The sequence below is a fragment of the Myiozetetes cayanensis genome, unplaced genomic scaffold, assembly GCF_022539395.1.
Source record: "Myiozetetes cayanensis isolate MyiCay16 unplaced genomic scaffold, myiCay2020 scf4, whole genome shotgun sequence".
NCBI classification, from domain to species: domain Eukaryota; kingdom Metazoa; phylum Chordata; class Aves; order Passeriformes; family Tyrannidae; genus Myiozetetes; species Myiozetetes cayanensis.
The window spans coordinates 68,724,523-68,745,341 of record NW_026087631.1 but is presented as its reverse complement, the minus strand read 5'-3'; the positions used below and the strand labels follow the sequence as shown (position 1 = coordinate 68,745,341).

At 35.7% G+C, this 20,819-nt stretch overlaps 1 protein-coding gene across 1 annotated transcript in view; it reads left to right on the top strand.

The window, feature by feature from the left end:
• Window positions 1-20,819, top strand: part of RIT2 (Ras like without CAAX 2) — a 172,649-nt gene that overhangs the window by 46,707 nt on the left and 105,123 nt on the right. The window contains exon 2 of the mRNA XM_050329248.1: window positions 1,909-1,965. Coding sequence (XP_050185205.1) covers window positions 1,909-1,965 — 57 coding nt within the window. The remainder of the gene's footprint in view (window positions 1-1,908; window positions 1,966-20,819) is intronic.

Sequence of the window (20,819 nt, the reverse complement as noted above, 5' to 3'; positions counted from 1 at the left end):
AGATTAGATACAGAGTAGTTTGGTGTGGGGTTTTTTGTTCTTTTGGGGTTTTGTTTGTTTGGGTTTTTCTGTTGTTGTTGTTTTTTTTTTTTTAAAGAATGCTTGGCAAGAAAAAGCAACAGGTAGTGAAACAAATTAATTCATTTGTGGTACATGGTCTCAGAAACTTGGAAAAATATAGGCATAAACCATATGAACATCATCTCTGTTAGCTGCCTCAGCTTCTAAGAGCAAAGTAGGCAAATTACATTGGACATCAATTTCTTCTTCATAAACCACTAGCAGTAATCAGGTGGAGGTGCCTAAAAATCTGTCATGATTTAAAAAAAAAAAAAAAAAAAAGAAAACACAGTTGTCCTGGGAATAAAAGTGTCCCAACATGCATAGTCCTTAAAAGTAATGCATCTGACAACAGATAATACAGAAGACATGAGTGTCACTGCACGTAGATTTATTCCTCTATAATATGTATAGACTGAATGATCTTTTTCTTACACAGTTACCCTCTCTGGGTAACTATGAATTTATAATGCTGCTTCTTAGCATTTATATTTGTCTACACTAAAGAGGCAATAATTTATTAACATGGTAATAAATGTTTAATACTCCTTGTCTGTATCATTTCTTAAGCCCCGTTTCCCAAAAATATGAGGAGGACAAACAAAATAAAACAATGCTGTCCAAAAAAAATGAGTGTATTTTTGCACAGATTTTTTGAAATGTCTCACCACTTGTTCATAACCTCTGCTGTTGAAAGTAGCTGAGATGGTCAAAGTGTAAGACCAAATCTCATGTTGGATTTGATATGTTTTGACTAATAATTATCTTTCAGATGGGAACTTTTTTAAGCTAAAATCCATTTAGGAGCTATAGAGGAATTTTAATACTGGTATTAAAAAAAAAAAAAAAAAGAAAGAAATTGGATTTAGAATCAAGCAGTATTTTTAAAATTCTGTTTGACACCCCCTCCTCCCCTCCATTTAGTTAGAATTCAACCACTTACATTTTGAAAGTGTTTTATTCACAGTTCTTTGTGTTTGATAGATACATTTTCTTTTCAAATGGTCTGAAATTCAAACTCCTGAGGAAGAACAACAAAGTTAATGTAACCTCCCAGGTTGTTCTGATTACTGATTCAGTAATCAGAACAGCTTGGGAGATTACATTACTGTGGTCACTGAGTACCCAAATTTCCTTTCATGGTTATTCAAAATCAACGAGCTTCAAATGTCACGTTGTAAAGGATACGGTGAAGAGGATATGGTGAACAAGATATGAAAGTTTCTGTCTTTCTGCATAAATTGGAATTTCACTTTCAGCATGTCACCTATTCAAAATGATAGAATGCAGTTTTCCTGAAATCTCGTGTAACTTTCCTAAAATTTCTGAGTGCAGGTAATATTCAGTCATAAAAAATCTCTTCAGTAAAAAGGTGCTCTAGCTGGTTAAAAGAAGCCCTCATCTGATGCATCAAGTTTAATGAATTCCTAAATACACCAGAAATCAAATCAGGCGCTACAGTCTGTGTCATTTTGTAGCACTATGAAAACTTGTGTAAATCAGCCTTGTAAATCATATTTTATGTTTTTGTCATGGCAATTTTCATGCATATGCAATATCAAATTATCGGTACTTAGCTGATAAGATTTAAAATTTTAATTCAGAAATTGATATAATGAAGCTTAAAAATGAAGAAATTTAGACAAATAAAAACGTTTGATTCAAATTTTTCTCCCTTTATTAGTTCTTAGTCATCACTGTAATGCCACTGCATTGTTGCAGAAGTAGATATAAAACAAACTTTGGACTCTCTAAGATGATGCTTGGATGAGTGGATTATCTGCTTGTTCTATTCCCTGTATCTATTTAAACATATCATTCTTTTTTCTTCCCTCTTTCTCTCTCCAGCAATGACAATGCAGTTCATAAGCCATCGGTTTCCTGACTATCATGATCCTACTATAGGTGAGTAGAGATTATTGTCTCCTTCATCCCTTTCAGTGTCTCTGCCCATTTAAGATTGTCAGATAGTGAGAAGCTGCTCTTAAATAGCTGGTAGATAGAAACAAGATTTGCAAACTTTTGATTACACCTTAATTTTTTGACGGCGATTAAACTGTGTCATGGTCTTATCATAGATACTTCTTGAAATGTTTTGTGCAAAATCTTTCAGCAACAGAGTTGTGGATTCATGTACCATAACTATTATGGTGTTACTTGTGTTATTATAATCACAAAATATGAAAAAAGTACATCAAGATAGAAAACAAACTTTTAAAATACTAAAATAATGTAAAAACCCCAGTCTGGAGTGTTTGGAGGTTTTAAGTTTTGTTATTTTTAGCACTATTTTCCCAATTAAAGCCTTAGTTGAACTTCTTTAGAAACATCAAGTGACTACTCAATTCAATACACTAGAGTTGTGTGTGCTCTGCACTTACATCCTCAGCTAAACTTTATTGAGTTTACCTACATTATAAACTTTGGTAATAAAAATTATTCACACTAATCTACAATACACTGAAATATCTTTTAAATGCCAACCAGTTGTCAGAACTGCATGTTCATTCATTTAAGTATCCTTATTACTTAGCTTTACTTATAATAAAAAAGTACTTGCATTTACGGGGACTATCCGTGTTATATTTAGTTATAACAAGGAAAAGATGGCAGAGTCTGGGCCCAATATGTGGGAAAGACACTAAAAAACATCAACATTAACAAAATTGCTTAGGGAAAAAAAAGAAATAAAAAATTTTCCAACCCAGTCATCCAAAATAATTTTTTGTTTTCTTTGAATTTTCCAAATAATTCAAACTCAGATTTAACCCCTACAATATTGCTGCATTGCTAAATAGATCACCTGATGACATTATTTCTTTTAATTTGTTATTTCTATAGTATTCTATATTAGATTATGGTAATTTTAATAATGAACAAAAATGCATAAACTCTTCATGCCACTAGTAATTTTAAAACTGTTCAAAATATTGTAAAATAACAGTCTGATGTGTCAGCTCTAAAGAAGGCAAAACTACTACAGAATTGCTGCAAATTCATTTGCTTCACTCCAGAAAAAAAATTAGTAATCATTAAATCTAATTAGAAAAGATGAACATTATTAGTTACTGACACCATTAAGTTATGTGCTTACACTCATCTTTATTATATTACCTATCCACCTGCCATCAGTATTTTGTATATATTGTATCTTGTCATAATCTTAATTTATTGGTCTCAAGGCACCACCACAGTATGAATAATAGATAATCATAAAGAGAAGGAAAGCTTGTGATGCATTGTAAGTACATACTGCAGGAATGCCTTGAGGACCTAATCAGGATGAAGGTCTCCTTGAGCAAGAGGGAGCTGCTACTCGGTAAAACCAACACTCCAAACAGGAGAAGAGAGGGAAACAGAGAACAGGGAAATGAAATACTGAATTCAACCTCACCCAGCTGCCTAGAGGTAGAACTAACTGGAAGTACAAGTTCTTAGCTGTTTGGCACTTCTGTCTCTCAGAACATGCTGAGGATGTCCTGAGAAAGGCTTATTAATGTTCATGCTCTAAAACCTGTACTAAACTGAGGAGTATAATTGTGGACCAATTATGTGGGTTTCATCTTGGGTAAATTTGTGGTATGACCCCACAAAATTGGACATAAAACCAAAAAAAAAAAACACCTAAAATAGAAGGTGTCATTTGTTATCACACCTGTAATAAAAAACAAATAGATTTTAAAAAGTCAGTATACTGAAAAAGTTTATATTGTTGAGATTTTTTTTACTGCTTTTGAGCCCCTGGACTCAACATACAAAATTAATCTCATGGGGTTTTTGTACATCCAGTGGTAGGCATATTTTAACTATTTAGACCATCATGCTAAAAAAAAATTAAGGTGGCCCAAAATGAGCATAGCCAGGGAGAAGACTATGCTGATGTCAGGAGTTACCAGAGGAAACATTATTCCTCAAAAGTCGTGAGGAGCTAGGCAAAACCAGATTCTTTGTGTCATGGGGAAGTTTTCATCTTAGAGCAGATCTGTCTAGTCAGAATTTTGTTTCTCACAGTAAACTCAGCAGTAGATGGTGCAGAAAGAAAGAAAAAAAACCATTCTATCAAATGTACATTCATACTGGCTGAGTGGCCAAGCAGAAAATTAAGCATAGCTTTTCAGCTCAGTCTGAGGTCACTGATCTCTCTGGATATCAATTTATTACCTTTTCTTTGTGCCATACATTTTGGGCCACTTTCATTTGTCAGCAATTTGTGTCTTGTTTATGCAACTCGTGGACTGTCCTGAACATCACTGGGCACACTGGCATCACGTTTTTGTGTACTGCTTTGGGAATAACTACTTCTGCCAACCTGTAGCTTTATTTGTCTTTGGGCATCTTAAAGGAACAAGGTTTCTGTAGAAATCACTGAAAGTGTGATATTGTCTGGAAATAACAACAACAACAAAAAAGTTCTATGGTGTATTTAAATGACAATCCACAGATTTCCAGTGTTAATCAATCTGTTGAGTCTACAAGTTCTCCAGCTGAACTTTAAGATAAGGTCTATAGCTTTTGCTTTATGTGAACATAATAATCTAATAAATACCTACTTTTTTTTTTTTTTCCTGATATTCCTGCCCTACCTATTCTGTTCTTTGTTTTTTATAGTATGAAATTGTGGTGGCAGTGACTATGGTACTTAATTGTGCCAATTTACCCAAAATTTAAGAAGATAGTGTTGACAGAATTGATGCTGTATATCCTTGCCTTTCATGGGGTTTTTTATAAGAGCTCTCCTAACACAAATGAATGGGCTGGGGGTTGTGAAATGAAGGGTCTTTGCAAATAGCATCTTCTTTGAAATCCCAGAAGTCTATCATTTTCAGTTTTATGGACAAGATGACAATGACCCAGGGACTACCAAAATATTTTAAATTGTTTCATCATCTTTACCTTTTCATTGCCCATTTTAAGCATAGACACGGGCGTGGAATAATAATTTAGGCTGTTTTTCATTTCTGTAGATTTCTGTGAAATAGTTTTGTATCTTTGTAAATATAGGGGACAATAAACCACTTCCAAAACACATGACTATAGTGCTGATATAATCTGCTTGATATTCCAGTTGAAAAGCAGAACTGAAAAAACATTCAGGCCATACAAAAGAGCCACAAAACCATCTTGTATGAGCATAAAAGCCTGAAACAAGGAATCTACAAAAGTTTTTGCTTTGATTTGAAAAACAGATGGATGTCAATTGGGTTTCATATTTTATTTCATAAAAGCTTGAATCCTTTCAATCCTAAAAAGTGTTCTGAATTTCAATTTGTTTTGTATAGTAAACACATTTTATTTCCTGACCTACACCTGGCTTTACAGAAGCATGCCCACAGACGGTTGGCTTCTTAAGGTTTTTAGATGGTTTTGCTCTTCCTCCTTATTTTATTTACATTTTATACTTCATCTATAAACTGATAAGACAGTGAGCTTTACAAAGGGATTAGAATAATTTGTTTGATTGGTTGGGGTTTTTTTTGCTGTCTAATCGAGCGTGAGGCTACGATGAAAATTGTTTACTGTTACTGACCAGAGAATGCAGAGGAGTCCCCTAATATGCTACCAAATGTATCTTCATTCCCAATTCTGCTTCCCTCCAAACACACCACTAGGGATTTATCCTAAACATTCTGCAGTAATAATCATATGGATTTACAGATGCAGAGAATTTTTTTTTACCTTTTTTGTGATAGTCCTCAGGAACATGGATTTTCCTTATCATTCTTCTCCATTGTGTTCCAACCATTATGTTATTAAAGCTTTAGAGTTTTCTTTTTCTACAGTGGCTCATATCTCTCAGCAATATAGCAGAAATATACAACAAGAATATAATGGTGCTTTGTACCTACAACCTCTTTTTTTCTCTGTTATCCACTGATATTTTTTAAATATTACAGAGGATCTTGATCACAAAAAGCTACTGTTACTGTGAGCTGATGCAGAATTTTTTCCTAAAAGAATATTTCAGTTTCTGCATTATGGGATACATATGCTCACAGGTTTTTATACTATACATACGTGTACTTCAAATGTGCTAACTTTGATCCTAAAAGAGCTGTATAAATAGATTTAGATCTATTTATACATTTTCTTTCTGTACTTATGATTTATAAAATGAGTACTTACACTTTTGAAGAACTTACTGGATGTAGTGATGTCACAAAAGTACAAGACTTTTTAAAGATTGCTATGGATTTATTTGAAGGAATTGGTCTGGTTTTGTTCTGTTAGATGTTTTTTGTTTGTTTATTTTCACTTTGGTTTGGTTTTGTAAGTACATAGGGCATTTTTGTTCCAATAAATGTTTATTCAGAGAAATCCTCTGTACACTGTGGATCAGACATAAGATATCGAGATAAATTATTACAGTAAATGTTCCCTTCTGATGTATGAAAATTTCTTTTATTTTAGCTGTTTGTCTTAGTTTGGAAAAGCAGATAAGATCTTGAGAAACTCAAACTCCTGACATTATATATAGATAGAAGTAAATGTGTATAGACATAAATAGACAAATAAATGTATCAATATTCATTTAAAATACAGACTAAACACTGATTAAAAAGTTAAATGCTACCTGAAGTGCTAATTTTAATGCTGTCACTTTGAGTTTAACACCACTTCAAGATAAAGTGGGAATGATGGCCATATTTTAGGCTTGCTACAGACATTGCAGCTCAAAATTTTGAAACAGAAATATGTTATTTTTGCAAGTAAATGGGGAGAGGAAGGACAAAATTAGTACTAGACTGTATGTGGGAAAATTTCAGAGGTTAGCACTTCATGAAAATGAAATTATTTCGGTACACATTTAATATTTAATTGTAGCCAACAATGGGAATAGATTCCAAGTGGCAGTGGATATGATAATTTTCTGGAACAAGCAGCTAAGAGCAATTTGCGCTCTGCACAGTCTTTGGCAATAGCACAGAGAGTTAATGCAAGTAGAGTGTCAGGAAAGGAAGCATGACATAGTGCAGCAAACTGGACAGGCTCCAAGATGCTCATTAACCATGTGACTAATCTTAAAATGAATACATAATGCAAACGAGATGCGAAAGCAGCTTCCTGTTTTGGTGAGATATCACTGCATGAGATTGTGTCAAATGAGCAGTTGAGGGCATTAAGGCTGTGTCAATGTCAAACTCTAATTGAAATGGGTGTGGGATGGGAGGCACTCTAGCATTAAGCACATGAATTTCCATGAGGTTTCCTAACAAAGTAATGCATTCACCAATGCATCAAATAAAATACATTTACTCATCTCTAATAAGATGCTGGAAACCTGTGGGTGAATTTCAGAAAAAAAAAAAAAAAGTGTGATTGAAAATATTCTGCAGTTATATAAGGCATACCAAAAAATGTTAATGTTATAAAGAATTTTTTGTCTGTTTTCAAGGTACAATAAGGAAAAAGGATAAAGCAAGGGGAATACAAACACATTAGGAATAAAAGAAGACAAAGCTGGAACACATCTATTATATCAGGGAAGGGTCATCTTGCCACCAAAGTATTATTCATATTTATATTCAGGGTACAAAAAGTTTCAAGAACATTTCTACTGTTATCTAAAACATGCATATTCATATATTCCATCTTTAAATTCACTCTCATTTTCTTTTTTTGGATAAAAGATAAGATGCTTGTATTGGACTGAACAAGTCACAACTGGATTTGAGTCCAAAAATTGTTTGGGCTTTTTATTTGTTTGGTTGGGTTTTTTTCTGGTTTAATTCATCTAACCAATGCCTAAATAGTTATAACCACCTTTCATTCATAACTCTCCACACAGTTGTTAGCCTTATCTGAGATGGGATAAACAATTCATATAAATAATCATTTTGTCTCCCAAGGGTATTCAGACTGATTGTGTAGACAGAGAAATTGCTTGTGTTTGTGCTCCATATTCATCATCATTTAAAATGAGAAATGAAGAATATGTAAGAATAGTGGTGTATGCATTTGAACCATATTCTTCAACCTGTGTTTTATTATTAGCTTTGATATTCCTGTCTGTTTGTATTATTTGCAATATATATCACATTAATAGATTAATAGTCACTTTTGGTACAAAGCATTTTGACTTTTGTATAGGAAGAAGAATAGAGTTTATGGTTACTTTTTAGGACTAAGGCTCACATTTAAACACCTAAATTAAAAGGTCTGCACATGAAACATGGATCTTGGGTCCATTTCTGTGGGACTCAGGGAGATTCAGGAGTGGAGATTGAAGTTTTTGCTCACTTCCATTATCAAGGGTTGCAAGAGCCATTTAAGATGCACTGGAGCATGTCCAGAGAAGGGCCGGGGAAGGGTCTGCAGCACAAGTCTGATGAGGAGTAGCTGAGGGAGCTGAGGGGGCTCAACCTGGAGAAAAGGAGGCTCAGGGGGGACCTTCTTGCTCTCTACAGCTCCTGAAAGGGGATTGTAGCCAGGTGGGAATCAGTATTTTCTCCCAAGTAACAAGCGGCAGACCAAAAGGAAATGAACACAACTTGCTCCAGGGGCATTTTAGATTGGATGTCAGGGAAAATTTCTTTCCTGAAAGGGTAGTTAAGAACTGGAACAGGCTGCCCAGGGAGATGGTGGAGTCTTCATCCCTGGAGGGATTTAAAACCTACGTACATGTGGCACGTAGGGACATGGTTAGTGGTTGGTTTGACAGTGCTGGGTTAACACTGGAGAAAGGAGACTGTTGCCAGAGAGTGCCTGGAAGTGTGGGCTCTCCCACAGTAAAATAAACCACGAATAGAAAAAGAGGGAGTAGTATTAAGAAATTAAGAGTGTTAAAACTGTTCAGTTTAGATTTCAATGAGGAAAAAAAATACCTTCTGCTAAGCTGTAGTTATTTTATCCTACCATGAAAGGAAATAAAAATTGTTTGAAGCCACAGAGGAGGTGGCACAGCAGATCTTTCTCTCTCTGATGGAAAAAATTTGACTGAAAAAAAAAAGGACATTTTTCTTTGAAATATTTTTTTAAAAGGTGATTTTTTTTCCCTCTAAAAAACACAATAATGATAGTTGGAAAATCTTTCAACATTTCAGTTTGAGCTATATCTAACTTAGATGAAGTCTCAGATCATTATGAGTTTTTATTCTTCATTATTTTCCTTATTATTGAAACAACCTGTTCCTATTCTAAAACATGCTGTGTTATTCAGATACATGATCTTTTGCTCTATTGTTAAACTTTCTTTCTTTGGACTTTGCTTTTGTAAGACAATTATTCCGTTCTAAATAATTTGAAGACTTCATGTAAGAAATTTTCAAAACAGCCACTTCCATTTTCCTGTCTGTACTCAAGATGAATCATGCCTAAAATCCTGGACTTAATACACTTTATTTCAGCTACTGATTTGTCACATTCAGGTTTTCTTAAAAATTACTCATATGCAATTATTTGAAGGCTGTTTACATCACATGAAAATTCCCTATCACTTAGCATTTTCAAAAACTCAGGAAACAGTGCTCAATCTAGTAATTTTCCTTTACTAATATCTCTGATATAAACAGTAACAGAGAAGCAAATGCAGTCAATGCCTTTCTAGGGAGTAGAGGGCCCAGAAAGTTGTTATTCTAGTTCTCCTTATCTCCCCTATCAAGTCTCCAAACACCTGCTCAAAGGCTAGAAGTTGATCAGAACACCTTGAAGAGCATTTTGACTTGCAATTTAACTCTTGGCAATGCAATTTCCTGCCCATGTCCATCTCACATGCCCTTGGAAAACTTATCATAGCAGCAGATTCACTTCAGGCACAGCAGTACCAGACAGTAGCTACAGCTATGAGTGTCTACACTGTGCTGTGAGGTCTCAGAGAAGGAAATAGTGCATAGAGAGCCAGTGTAGAGCTGTCTAGAGCTATTAATATCTATAAATGTTATATTAATATACATAGATATTAATATCCTTACACAGCTATTAATACCTAGAGCTATTCGTTACCCTAAATCATGAACGGGGAATGATATATAAGCTATCACCTGCTAGAAACAGACACTGGAGGCTCTAAAATAGCCTGAAGTTTTGTGAGATGAGATGAACCAAACCTAACAACTCATTCTGTGCTGACAAGAAGGAAACACCACTCTTCATCTCTGTGCTTTTCCCAGCCTCACTGGCTCTCTGGCATTCATCACACAGATTTTCAAGCTGATTCAACAGTACTCCAGAAGAAAACTAAGCCACCCCAACACATAATAATTGTCTACCAGGTTAGTGAGTTAAGTAGCTTTGGTAAAAACATTCCTCCAAGCTGAAAAACTGATAAAAGGTATAGTGAAGAAGCATGTATGGGGAAAAGGAGTTACAATCAGGAATGAAGGAGGAGGACAGAGATGGTTTTACTTCTGGGACAGGTGACGTATGAAAACCAAGCCAACCATCTTGTGCAGAGTCACTCTCAGACAGCAGCCCATGAGCTGAAATTCCTTCACAAGTCTATCTCTGTTGTCAAAATTAATAGTGACAATCACCTGTGCCATTTTGTGGAATTCCTTGTGCTACTGGTCAATCCCCAAAAAATGAAAACTGATTCAAAGGACATTTTATTTTCTATAGCTCTCCTCTTTATATTCTCATTTGGAGCATTTATCTTATCAGAACAACCTTCTATCATAATTTGTATACTGATCTGACTTCCCTTTCTCCACTTTTTAGAAAGTGAGAAAATGGATAAATTACTCTGTTTATTAGGGGCAAAAGACTGGTAGATGGATGGGCCCAAAGAGTGGTGGTGAAGGAGCTAAATCTGGTTGGTGTCCAGCTATGAGTATTGTTACAGTTCTCTGATTCTATTTCTCAGACATCTCTGCCCACCAGCTGCTTACCATGGCGGGAAGAAGAGAGAAAAGTGTTTCTTCCGTGAGTTGTCATGAGAGATCTATGCTTGTTTCATGTTCACATGCAAAAAACCCCAAACAAACAAACAAATAAACAACAACAACAAAAACCCCCACACAACCAATGTTCCTTAACTGTAAATGGTTCATATTTGTTAATTCCTGCCTTGACCTTTCTCTTCTTTACTGAGCAAAGGGTCAATGAAGCATCAATGATATTTTACCATTCTATTTCTTCTAGAAACCTCTGAGATTAACTGTGTATCTGCTAAATATAGAGACAAGAAAAATAACTAAAAACTGTACAGAAGTATGACCTTTTGGTTGCTCTTCTTAAGCACTAGTTAACCAGATTAAAACTGAACAAGGAAGAAAAAAACCTTTTCTTATTAATGTAACAATATGATGTAATATTTTTGTAATAGGAATAGTAGCAATAATGATAGTAATGAAACAGTTTTATTAAAACTATTTCATAATTATCTCTACCATATTCAGGATGTAGAAAGAGTCAGCCAAGAATAGAAATCATTGTTAAAATATTTTTGTCTGTTCTACACAAAATAGCCTCTTTCTTTCTTCATATCAGTTTCATACAGGCAGAAGACCTCTAACTCAGCAATGACTGGTTTTGGTTTGACTCCATCAGACAATCTTCCCTTCCCCCAGCATTGATCCACCACATGTCTGACTGATCCATCTAATAGACCAAAGCAGCAAAAGTAGTTGACAGGTGTTTCTTCTGGCAGAAGACTTTATTCTCATAGCTGAGCTCTTCAATTCTCCTTTCAGGCCTCCAGGCCTGACATTGGCTCTAACACTGACCCAGTTCAGAAAACTGGGATACTTCCTTCGTAGGTTGTTCTCTGCTCTCTTTTAGTAGAGTTTCAATGACACGCTTTCGTTGGGTTGAGCTCCTCATGTAATTGAGGGAACTCATCTCCCAGTCTGTAAACCCTGAATTCTTTCGTGCATGAGCAAAGTGTCCACCTGGCTTGCAACATTAAGAAAGGGAAGTTTATATGTTTAGCAAGAACTTTAAAACCACAGTGAAGTCACATGCATGTTGTAGTTTCTAATTTGTGACATAAGTGTATAAAGTTCTAAAGCATAATATTCAGCTCTAATACCCCCATCTCACATTAGTTAGATGATTAATACTCTCAAGTGTTCTTAGGGCTAAAGTGGTTATGTTATGTGGCAGCTGAGGAGATTCAAAAGTCCTGGGAATCAGATGACTTAAGGTGGAGTGAACACCAAAGTCACTCTGTGAGCTTATCCGAGTGGTTCTGCTATAAGTATCAAAACCCACATACAGTAATTATAATTATGATTAGAGCCATGAACTACGGAGGAGCTGAAGTGAGACTTGCAGCTCATAAGTAGGGAAAAACTGCTTACCTATTCCTTGTATATCATGATTAGTAAAAATATTCAATAAATGCTTTTTGAAATTGAAAGAGACACCCATGCCATGGTTTTCTAGAGGTGGATGATTTATCACACTCAATTCAAAATTCTTCACCACAGGACAAATGTTTCCATTAACCTTTCTTTCATGGAAGCCAGCAGCCATCTACACCTTACTAAATCCAAGGCACCATCCAAGCTAATAACCAAGTGGATGTAGTCAACTCGCTAATTACTTTCCCTGAAATGATAAGAAGTGAATTTGTAGCTGTCAAATACTCCCACTCAGTAGTACAATCACGGACTTGAAAGAGTAGTGAAATTGCTACCTGCTATTCTTGTTCCCCAAGATAAGGGTACTTGGACTCCTGTTAATTATCATGTTTTGATTAAACAGGAGTACTTTGTTCACTTTGTTCATGTACACTTCTGAACAAAATGACATTTTTCTGGAAGCAGAGAAAGTAATGATAGGCCTTTATTAAATATTTAGTAGCATTATCTATATTGCAAGTGGTTTCCAGCAGCAAGTGCAAAGGTTTGCCTGAGTTATCTTTAGCCATGACTTGCAAAGTTTCCAGGTTTTGTAGAGAAATTGTAAATTCTCTGCAATAGCTAGTTCTGAGAAAAATAGTCTTATTCACGTGGGTGGGACACTTTGTAAATAAAATTTAGCCTTTGGGAAGGATTACACTACAAGGACTGATGAAGAGCTGATGGAGCTTTCTGGGCAACAAGTTATATCCTATATAATAATTTATACAAATTTAGTCACATATCTGCATATTTTCAGATTAAAATCGTGGATAGGAACTTTTTTGATAACAGCATTTTCATTGTGACTGATAACTGTTGTACTGGGCCAAATTATTGAGATAGAATTTGTCAGTCTTTCATCCAAAACCCTGATGTATCCCCGCCTCTAAGCAACTGCCTGTGATATAAAGGATGTGACCTATACTATATCCAGAAAAATCTCATGTTTCACAATATGAGATTGAGTTGTGAGAATGACCATCTCCATCCATGTGTTTACAGAAATGAAGGAAGAGGGGTGCATTGTTTTCTAGAATCCTTTTTGGTTTTATAAATTGTAATTTGACTTTGATCAGAACTTGTAACCACTCTGCTGTTCATGGGGCCTTGTGAATATGTATTTTTCTTTAACTAATAATAATTGTATTTTAAGGAGGGAAAATTCTTATCTGCAACTAGAAAATAAAATTTTGCAAACAGTAAAAAATAACATTTAGTTTGGCACTATAAAAATTACCTCTGCTTCTATAGCAGAAGACGTTTGTGTTGGTGTTTTTTTGTGTTTAATTTTCAATCTGCTCCTGGTCCTAATATTTTTTGCAGGAGTAGATAAGCAGGTTTCAACATCACCGCTAATCGACACAGGAATTAATTTATGATAGTCTCAGCCTTTAACGTCTCTCTGTGTTTGTATACACAGGTACATACACACCACTGCAGAAAAACACAAAAATACAGTCAGATATCTTATATATGTGTGTATATCTGAATCTCCCTATAATTAAACACCTCATGGGGATGGATAAATATCAGTACTCAGTTTAGAAGAATCTGTTGATTCAGAATATTGAGTTGGAATTGCACCCAAATCAAAAGTGTGCAAGTGTTGTTCACTGTATGGAGGGCAAGTAGTGGAGAGAGTGGTTTTGCTACCATGAATACAAGCTAAAGGTGTTATGCTAACTAACATATACTGTCATAAAACTTAGAGCCTTGGCGACAGAGACCCGACTGTATGTAAGGTGCTGCATGCCCAGACAAGACAGCAATGAGTTTGCTTTGCTGGCTAACAAGGTCTTACATTTTTTAACTCCTTCGCCTGAAAAAAGTGGGTATCTTACCTTGAATTTCCTGTTGTACATTATGCTTTGTATTCTTCTTGATTGGGGCATGTAGGAGAAAACCTCTCCCACTCAACACTGTTCAGCACAATCACTCTTAATTTTGCTTCTTCTTGAAAGCCATGCCAGCCAGCCACTGTCTCCTTTTCCAACTGTTTTGTTAAGAAACCTCCTGACCACGAAGACTCAAAGGGAGAAGAGAAACCAGATTTGAGTGGCTCAGAGTTCAATTCACTCAAAATTCTGAACACACCAAACATTTTAGAGCACGGATAATGCTTTTATGCCTTTTTTTTTCTTTTTGTGCTTACCATAGACTAAGTGAAACTAAGCTGCTTTTACTTCCCATGCTTTTCACCGAAGAAGGAAAGCATTACACAGTAATGAAACTGCAAACTGACACTGAAGAAAGGCTGCTTGTACATATAGGTGCAACTGGGAAAAAAAAAAATAGAAGAGGGAAAGTACAATGTATAACTCATTTCCCAATTTTCAGGGTACTGGGTGCATTTCAGGTCACCAAAAATTCTGGCATGTGCACGTCCAAAGCTGAAAATCAATCAGGCTCCTTCAGCAGCTTGGTGTTATCAGTCTTGCCCTGTAGAGCACAGATCTGAAACATTAGGCAGCCCAACAAGAGGGAGAAAGGTAATTTGAGAGCAGCTGTTTTAAGACAGATACATAATGGCATTAGGAGAGGAGCACTGCAGTGAGGTGAGAACAGAACAGAAATGCCCATTAGGCTGAGGAAGCTTTTAGTTGAATTATTGGAAGCAGATGCTGCATGCAGCCAGAGCCTAAGGGAAAGGAGTGAGATGAGTATGATGAAGATGGCTCAGTTTGCTGATACTGATGGCTCAGATTGCTAATAAGTAGTCAAACTTGCTGAGCCTAAACTAAGATTTTTATTCTGCGACAATTCTGGATGCTCAACAGGTTATTCCTGGAGGTGTTCAAGTCTGGGTTGGATGGGGCTTTGAGCAACCTGGTCTAGTAGAAAGTGTCTTTGACCATGGCGGGGGGTTAGAATGAGATTCTTTAAGGTCCCTTCCAACTCAAACCACTCTGTCATTCTACAATTCTGTGCCCCATGCCCTTCCAAGTATTTAGACACCACTTTTCCTTGACTAGGATTAAGTCCAGAGGTCTATTTGAGGGTCAGGGCATAATCTAATTATGCTTCTGCTTTCTGATGAAGATATCAGCGGTGCTTATATTAGGAGGACAAAATCAACAGAACATTGTTCTGCACTTTTGTTTTCAATCTTAGAGGATAGAAAATTTTTTTTTCCTTCTATCTCTACTCCTTGAAATCATGGATTATATTATGAATTGCAGAATTGTAGAATGGTTTTCACTAGAAGGGACCTTAAAGCTCATCTCATTCTAACCCTCCTGAGATGAGCAGGGACACCTTGCACTAGACCAAGTTGCTCCAAGCTCCATCCAGCCTAGCCTTGAACACTTCCAGGGGCAGCCACAGCTTCTCTGGGCAACTTGTGCCAGTGAGCACTCAAGGATTAGTTTTTATGTGCCATTGAAGACACAGGAACCTCTAAAACAAAGCACAGTGTTTAGTTAAGAGCATGTCATGAAAATGAGCAAAGGCTAAATAAAGGAAACGAAGAAATGTGTCTTCTATTGAAATTAAGGAGAGCTGGAATGTGCAACAGTGATATGTATTTGAATTTAGCAAGGCCATTTGAAAACATCATTACAGAATATTTTCTGAAGATGTATGTGGCCAAAACCTTGGTTTAGTATCTTATCTGAAAATATGTTTATGGTAATTTGAATGCTAAAATGAAAACTGAGATAGAAAGTACTGTATTTTTCATCATGCAACTGAATATGTAATGAATAAATGTATGAATTCCTTTTATGATAAGCACTTAACTTGAATAATGCTTTGTTTTTTCTCACACTATTTTAATTTCCTCAAGTCCTACACTTGTTTTTTTATAGTCTAGCAGAGAGGTAATAACTGCATTAAATGCTGCATTACTTACCTGTGTCTCTTTCATAGAAGCAGCTAAGGTGTTCAAAGTTAGTGAAGGAAGTATCTGTGGATTTTGGAAAGCAAATATTTTGCAAATCATCACCAAGATTCTTCTGCCTGGGATGATGTTGTCTGTTACCATTGCTTTTATAGGAGGGAAAAGGCAACTTGTACTGTTAACACAAAACTGAGCAAACCCTGAAGGATCTGGCAAAGACTTGACAAAGCTACAGAAGTGACAGCACAAAGGCAAATGCAATTCAATGCTGAGAAATGAAAAACAGCATCCGTGGAAAGAATAATCTGAAATATTCTTAATTGCAGATATAATGTAGAATTATATAACAGAACTGGAATATTTACGTATTCCAGTTAGTAGTGGAGTACTAATGTTTCTACTTTCATTGTTTTAAAGGATACTGCTATCTATGTGAGAGTTTACAGAATACAAGGCAATCAAATCAAATCTGTCAGTTCTACTCTTTTAAACCATCCATTGCTTATCATGTGTGCATAGCTCATTGGAAGACACCCTCTGTGACTTGGTGTCCTTGTCTGCAAAATGCTGATAGCAATGTTCACCCAAATTATAAAACAGCAATACTCCAGGAAAATAATTATATGCTAAGGGAGGTTGTAATACCAATGTATTTTGATGGGTAATTCCTATGCCATGCATATTCTTATCTCAAATAGAAGGAGCTTATGTGTAGTATTTGGTACAGTGGTTTACATCTCTGTTCATCCACTCTTTTTATTCAAAAATTCCTTGCTGTAAATAGAAACAGCATCCAGCCAGCCAAAGGCTCATGACCATCCTACATTCAGGAGCACTGCTAAATTAAAATGCATTTGTAGCAGATAATCTAAGCACACCAAGAGTTGTGTCTCCTGCTGTTTCTTTGGTACACAGGGAGAACAACAAGAGGCAGAATTCCAGGTGTGGCTGACTGAGCTTGGATTCCTTCTGCAGGTTTGACACATCCTCAGCCAAATAAACCATCTTTTGGCTCATCTATATGTGTGAATATGATTGGTTTTAAAGGCAATTAATATTGTATAAGACAGAGAAGAAGAGAGTATTTATTTAGAAGGCATGTAGGCAGAATTAACAAATGGAAGAAAGAAGCAGATGACCTATATTTCAGGTACCAGAACTTCTCTGTAATGCAGATGAAAAGCCCATTCCAACTCCCCTTTAAATTGTACACCACCTAAATCTATTTGTCATGAAGCAGTTACCTGCTCATAGCTGAAAGAAATGCTTTGATATATTTTTTATGAATTCAGCTTCTCCAGTGCTAAGATAACTGAATGCAACACAGCTTTGAATTAATTACTGTACCTCTGTCTCAAGAATGATGTCTTATATAAAAAAGAAAGCTGAAAAAAGAGAATGTATTAATTTTATGCACACACCAAAAAAAAAAAAAAAAAAGGCAGCTACCAAAAAGCTCAAAATCTTAATTTTTTATTTTTTTTTTCTTCCATAGTTCTGCAGAGAGCAAACAATTTAGAAAGAGAAGTTAGAAAAAATACCTTTGGAGAAAATAATTTTTCGTGGTTTAAATGTGATATAGGGGGAAAGAATAAGTGCCATTCAGAAAACAATTGGAGTTCTGTTTGTTTTTCTCCCACCCTGCAAAACAGTAAATGGTCAGTAATAATGGAATCCAAATAGTATTGTCCTTTGTGATGAAATTTTTATCTATTTTCATTTTTATTTTTAATCTTTGTAGGAAATAAGATTTTAAAGAAGTCCATATTACAGGTGGGGAAAAAAAAAAGAAATTCTCTTTTACTATACAGGTCATATATTCACTTATTATTCAGATTGCAAGGATGCAGGAGTTTTGTTTCATTTTTCTCTTTGTTACCCTTAAAAATGATCATTGTTGCAGTCAGTGTTTGAAACACTGTTAGATTTCACAGCAACATTAATAAACTCCGTTCAAAGCCTTTTTCTTATAATGCCCTATCTTTATGCTACATATTACCTAAACTAAAGACTGAGACTTTATAGTTAGCCTCACAGAAAAAGACTAATCCTGAACTTAATATAACCTGAACTTAATATAAAATACATAGTTATAGTCTGATTTATTGCCTGATGCCTGACTAAAATTCTTGTCTCTATTTTGTATGTTGTCTTATGCTTTACTGAAGCAGCAGCTCTACTTTGGCCTTTTAATAAATAACCCTCCTTAGAGCTGTAGGACATAAAGTACAGATGCATGCGAGTTAGCAGCCCCCAAACTAGCTTCAAAAGGAGCATTATATACTCATATTATAAATTAATTAAGTGAAAGAAAATGTAGAGTACTGAAGTATTTTGAGTAGTGCAAATACACAGTGGAACATCTTCAGTTCTTTTCTGTCCACAGGCAAACAGCATGTTCCTGCTGTTTACAGCAGGGTCTCGGGGCTTCTCTTTCCTTTACATGACCATAATGTGTGCAATCCTGCCTGGAATTAAAAGATTTTCTTCACAGTATTACCTTCTGAAATCCTGTAGGAAGCATGCAAAGATACCCAGGGTTTGTGCTTAACATGACAGCTACCAATAAACCAAAAACATATTAACTGGGTCCAGCAAACATACACATCCAAATCTTAACCTCTGGGAGGTGGTTGCATTCTGGATTAATGCCGCTGGCTGGTAGTCTAAATAAAATAAAGAGATTTGTCTGTGTAACAGACAGGAAAGGGAGCTGAACCTCTATTTGTATTACTTTCTGGGATGAAATCTCAGTTTAAAAATACTAATCGTAGAGCAGGACTAAAGGGTACCCTTCCACTCTTGGCTTGTCTTCTTGGTCCATATCACATGATATGTGGAACACGATTTTCAATTTATGCATCTTCCTTCTGCCTCCTGACTTAGAAGGTATACATTGTCCTAATAACCCAGGGTATCAGTGAATCAACAGGATAAATGGGAAGATAGTGTCCTTCAAAGGAGTGACTGTGTTTGAGCATTAAGAAGGTTCATAAGCAGCTGCTATGATCTGATCTCTGGTATGAGGGTGTTGGCTCAAACTAGTGATTTCTTTGGTAAGTGTGGGCTTTAGAACTTCCCTTATGTGTGCAATTAATAGGAGTTAAAACTCTCATCTTTTTTTCATTCAAACCCTGAGAGTAACCCAGCTTAACACACCCCAACTGAGGACGTACTTAAGCTTTTATATATTATCTGTGTTATCGTGCTATTTGAACATACACAGAGAAAGAAAGTTACAAAGGAAACTCATAACTCCTCCCAGTTTCATCTCTTAATTTCTTGGGGCAGAAGCAAATCCTGTAAGCGGAAAGCATTTTCCAAATTCATTTGCCTGGAAAACCATTTAGATTCATGTGCTTGGTCAATGCTTAACACAACGTGTTTCTCCACCACCAACTGAAGGCATTAGCATATATCAAAGAGGAAAATGGGACAGTGAAATGTTTTAAGGTCAGTAGTTTGGGAAAACAAACTAAATGAAAATGACAAAATGTGTTTGTGCATTCAGCATTGTCTCTGCAAAGTAGAAGGGTTATAATATAGTCTGGCTCGAGCTTTTTAACAGTTAAAACTTTACTGATGACAATGACGTGGTATTGGGGTACACCTGGAGTAGCTCAGCAGGGTAGATATCTTACATTTACTTACTGAAAGCTGTGATTTATATTCAGAGGCCAGTGGGTCTTCTAGTTATAACCAACTCTGAATTCCTAATTCATTTCCTAAGCAAATAAGACAGGATTTATTTAGATTCATTTTTATCCAAGCTGAATTTAAGTAGGCAGATTTCTCTCTGCCTTAACTGTTTTAAAGCTGCTGTACTAAAATTCACATTGGTCTAAGTGAAGAGAGAGCTAGGGCCAGTGGCCTTAGAGAATCCAGCTGCAGAGCCAAGAGTGCAAGTTAAATTTATGCAAGTCATATGTTAATTATGTATGCAGTAATGTAATGCAAATGGGCACCCACCTGCATGGAATTATATTAGTAATACTTGATGGTATTAATAGAATTCATTTGAAGGAAATACCATAATTGATTTTACATATTTCCATATTTTGTTTTCACTTTTTAGTTAATAAAAAAATTATTAAAAAAACAAAAGAAGAAAATAAATCTACTGCAGATATCACTGTCTTGTGATAATAGATTACTTAAACCACAAGTAACCCAGTTTCTTCTATATGGTCCCTCTTTGGCACAGAGTTTCTTATTCAGCAGTCTCTGCAAAAAGATCTATTAACCAAAACATCTGCTGGTTGGTTTGGCTTTTTCAGCAAGGCAGTATATCATGCTATTAATTAAGTCTCTGAACCATCCTAATATCAAGTGGATTAGGTATTTGTTTAAAGCAAGGGATGTGCTTATTAATTGGCTGAGCTGAGGCCTAAACTAAAGAGGAGAGTATAGAGAGGAAAATATGTGATATGTGATAATGACATTATGTGATAATGTCATTAAAGATAGTAATCCTCTGGCTGCTTATGAGGGGTCCTGAGTTAAGGCCATCCACAACCACTTTCATACTAATGCTTTGGTTTTTCCCTTGTGCAGGTAGAAAGCAGGTTTTTACGTGCTTTTATAAAGTGATGTATGATGCAATATACATATTACAGCACAAACCAGAATGTCCTAAGAAT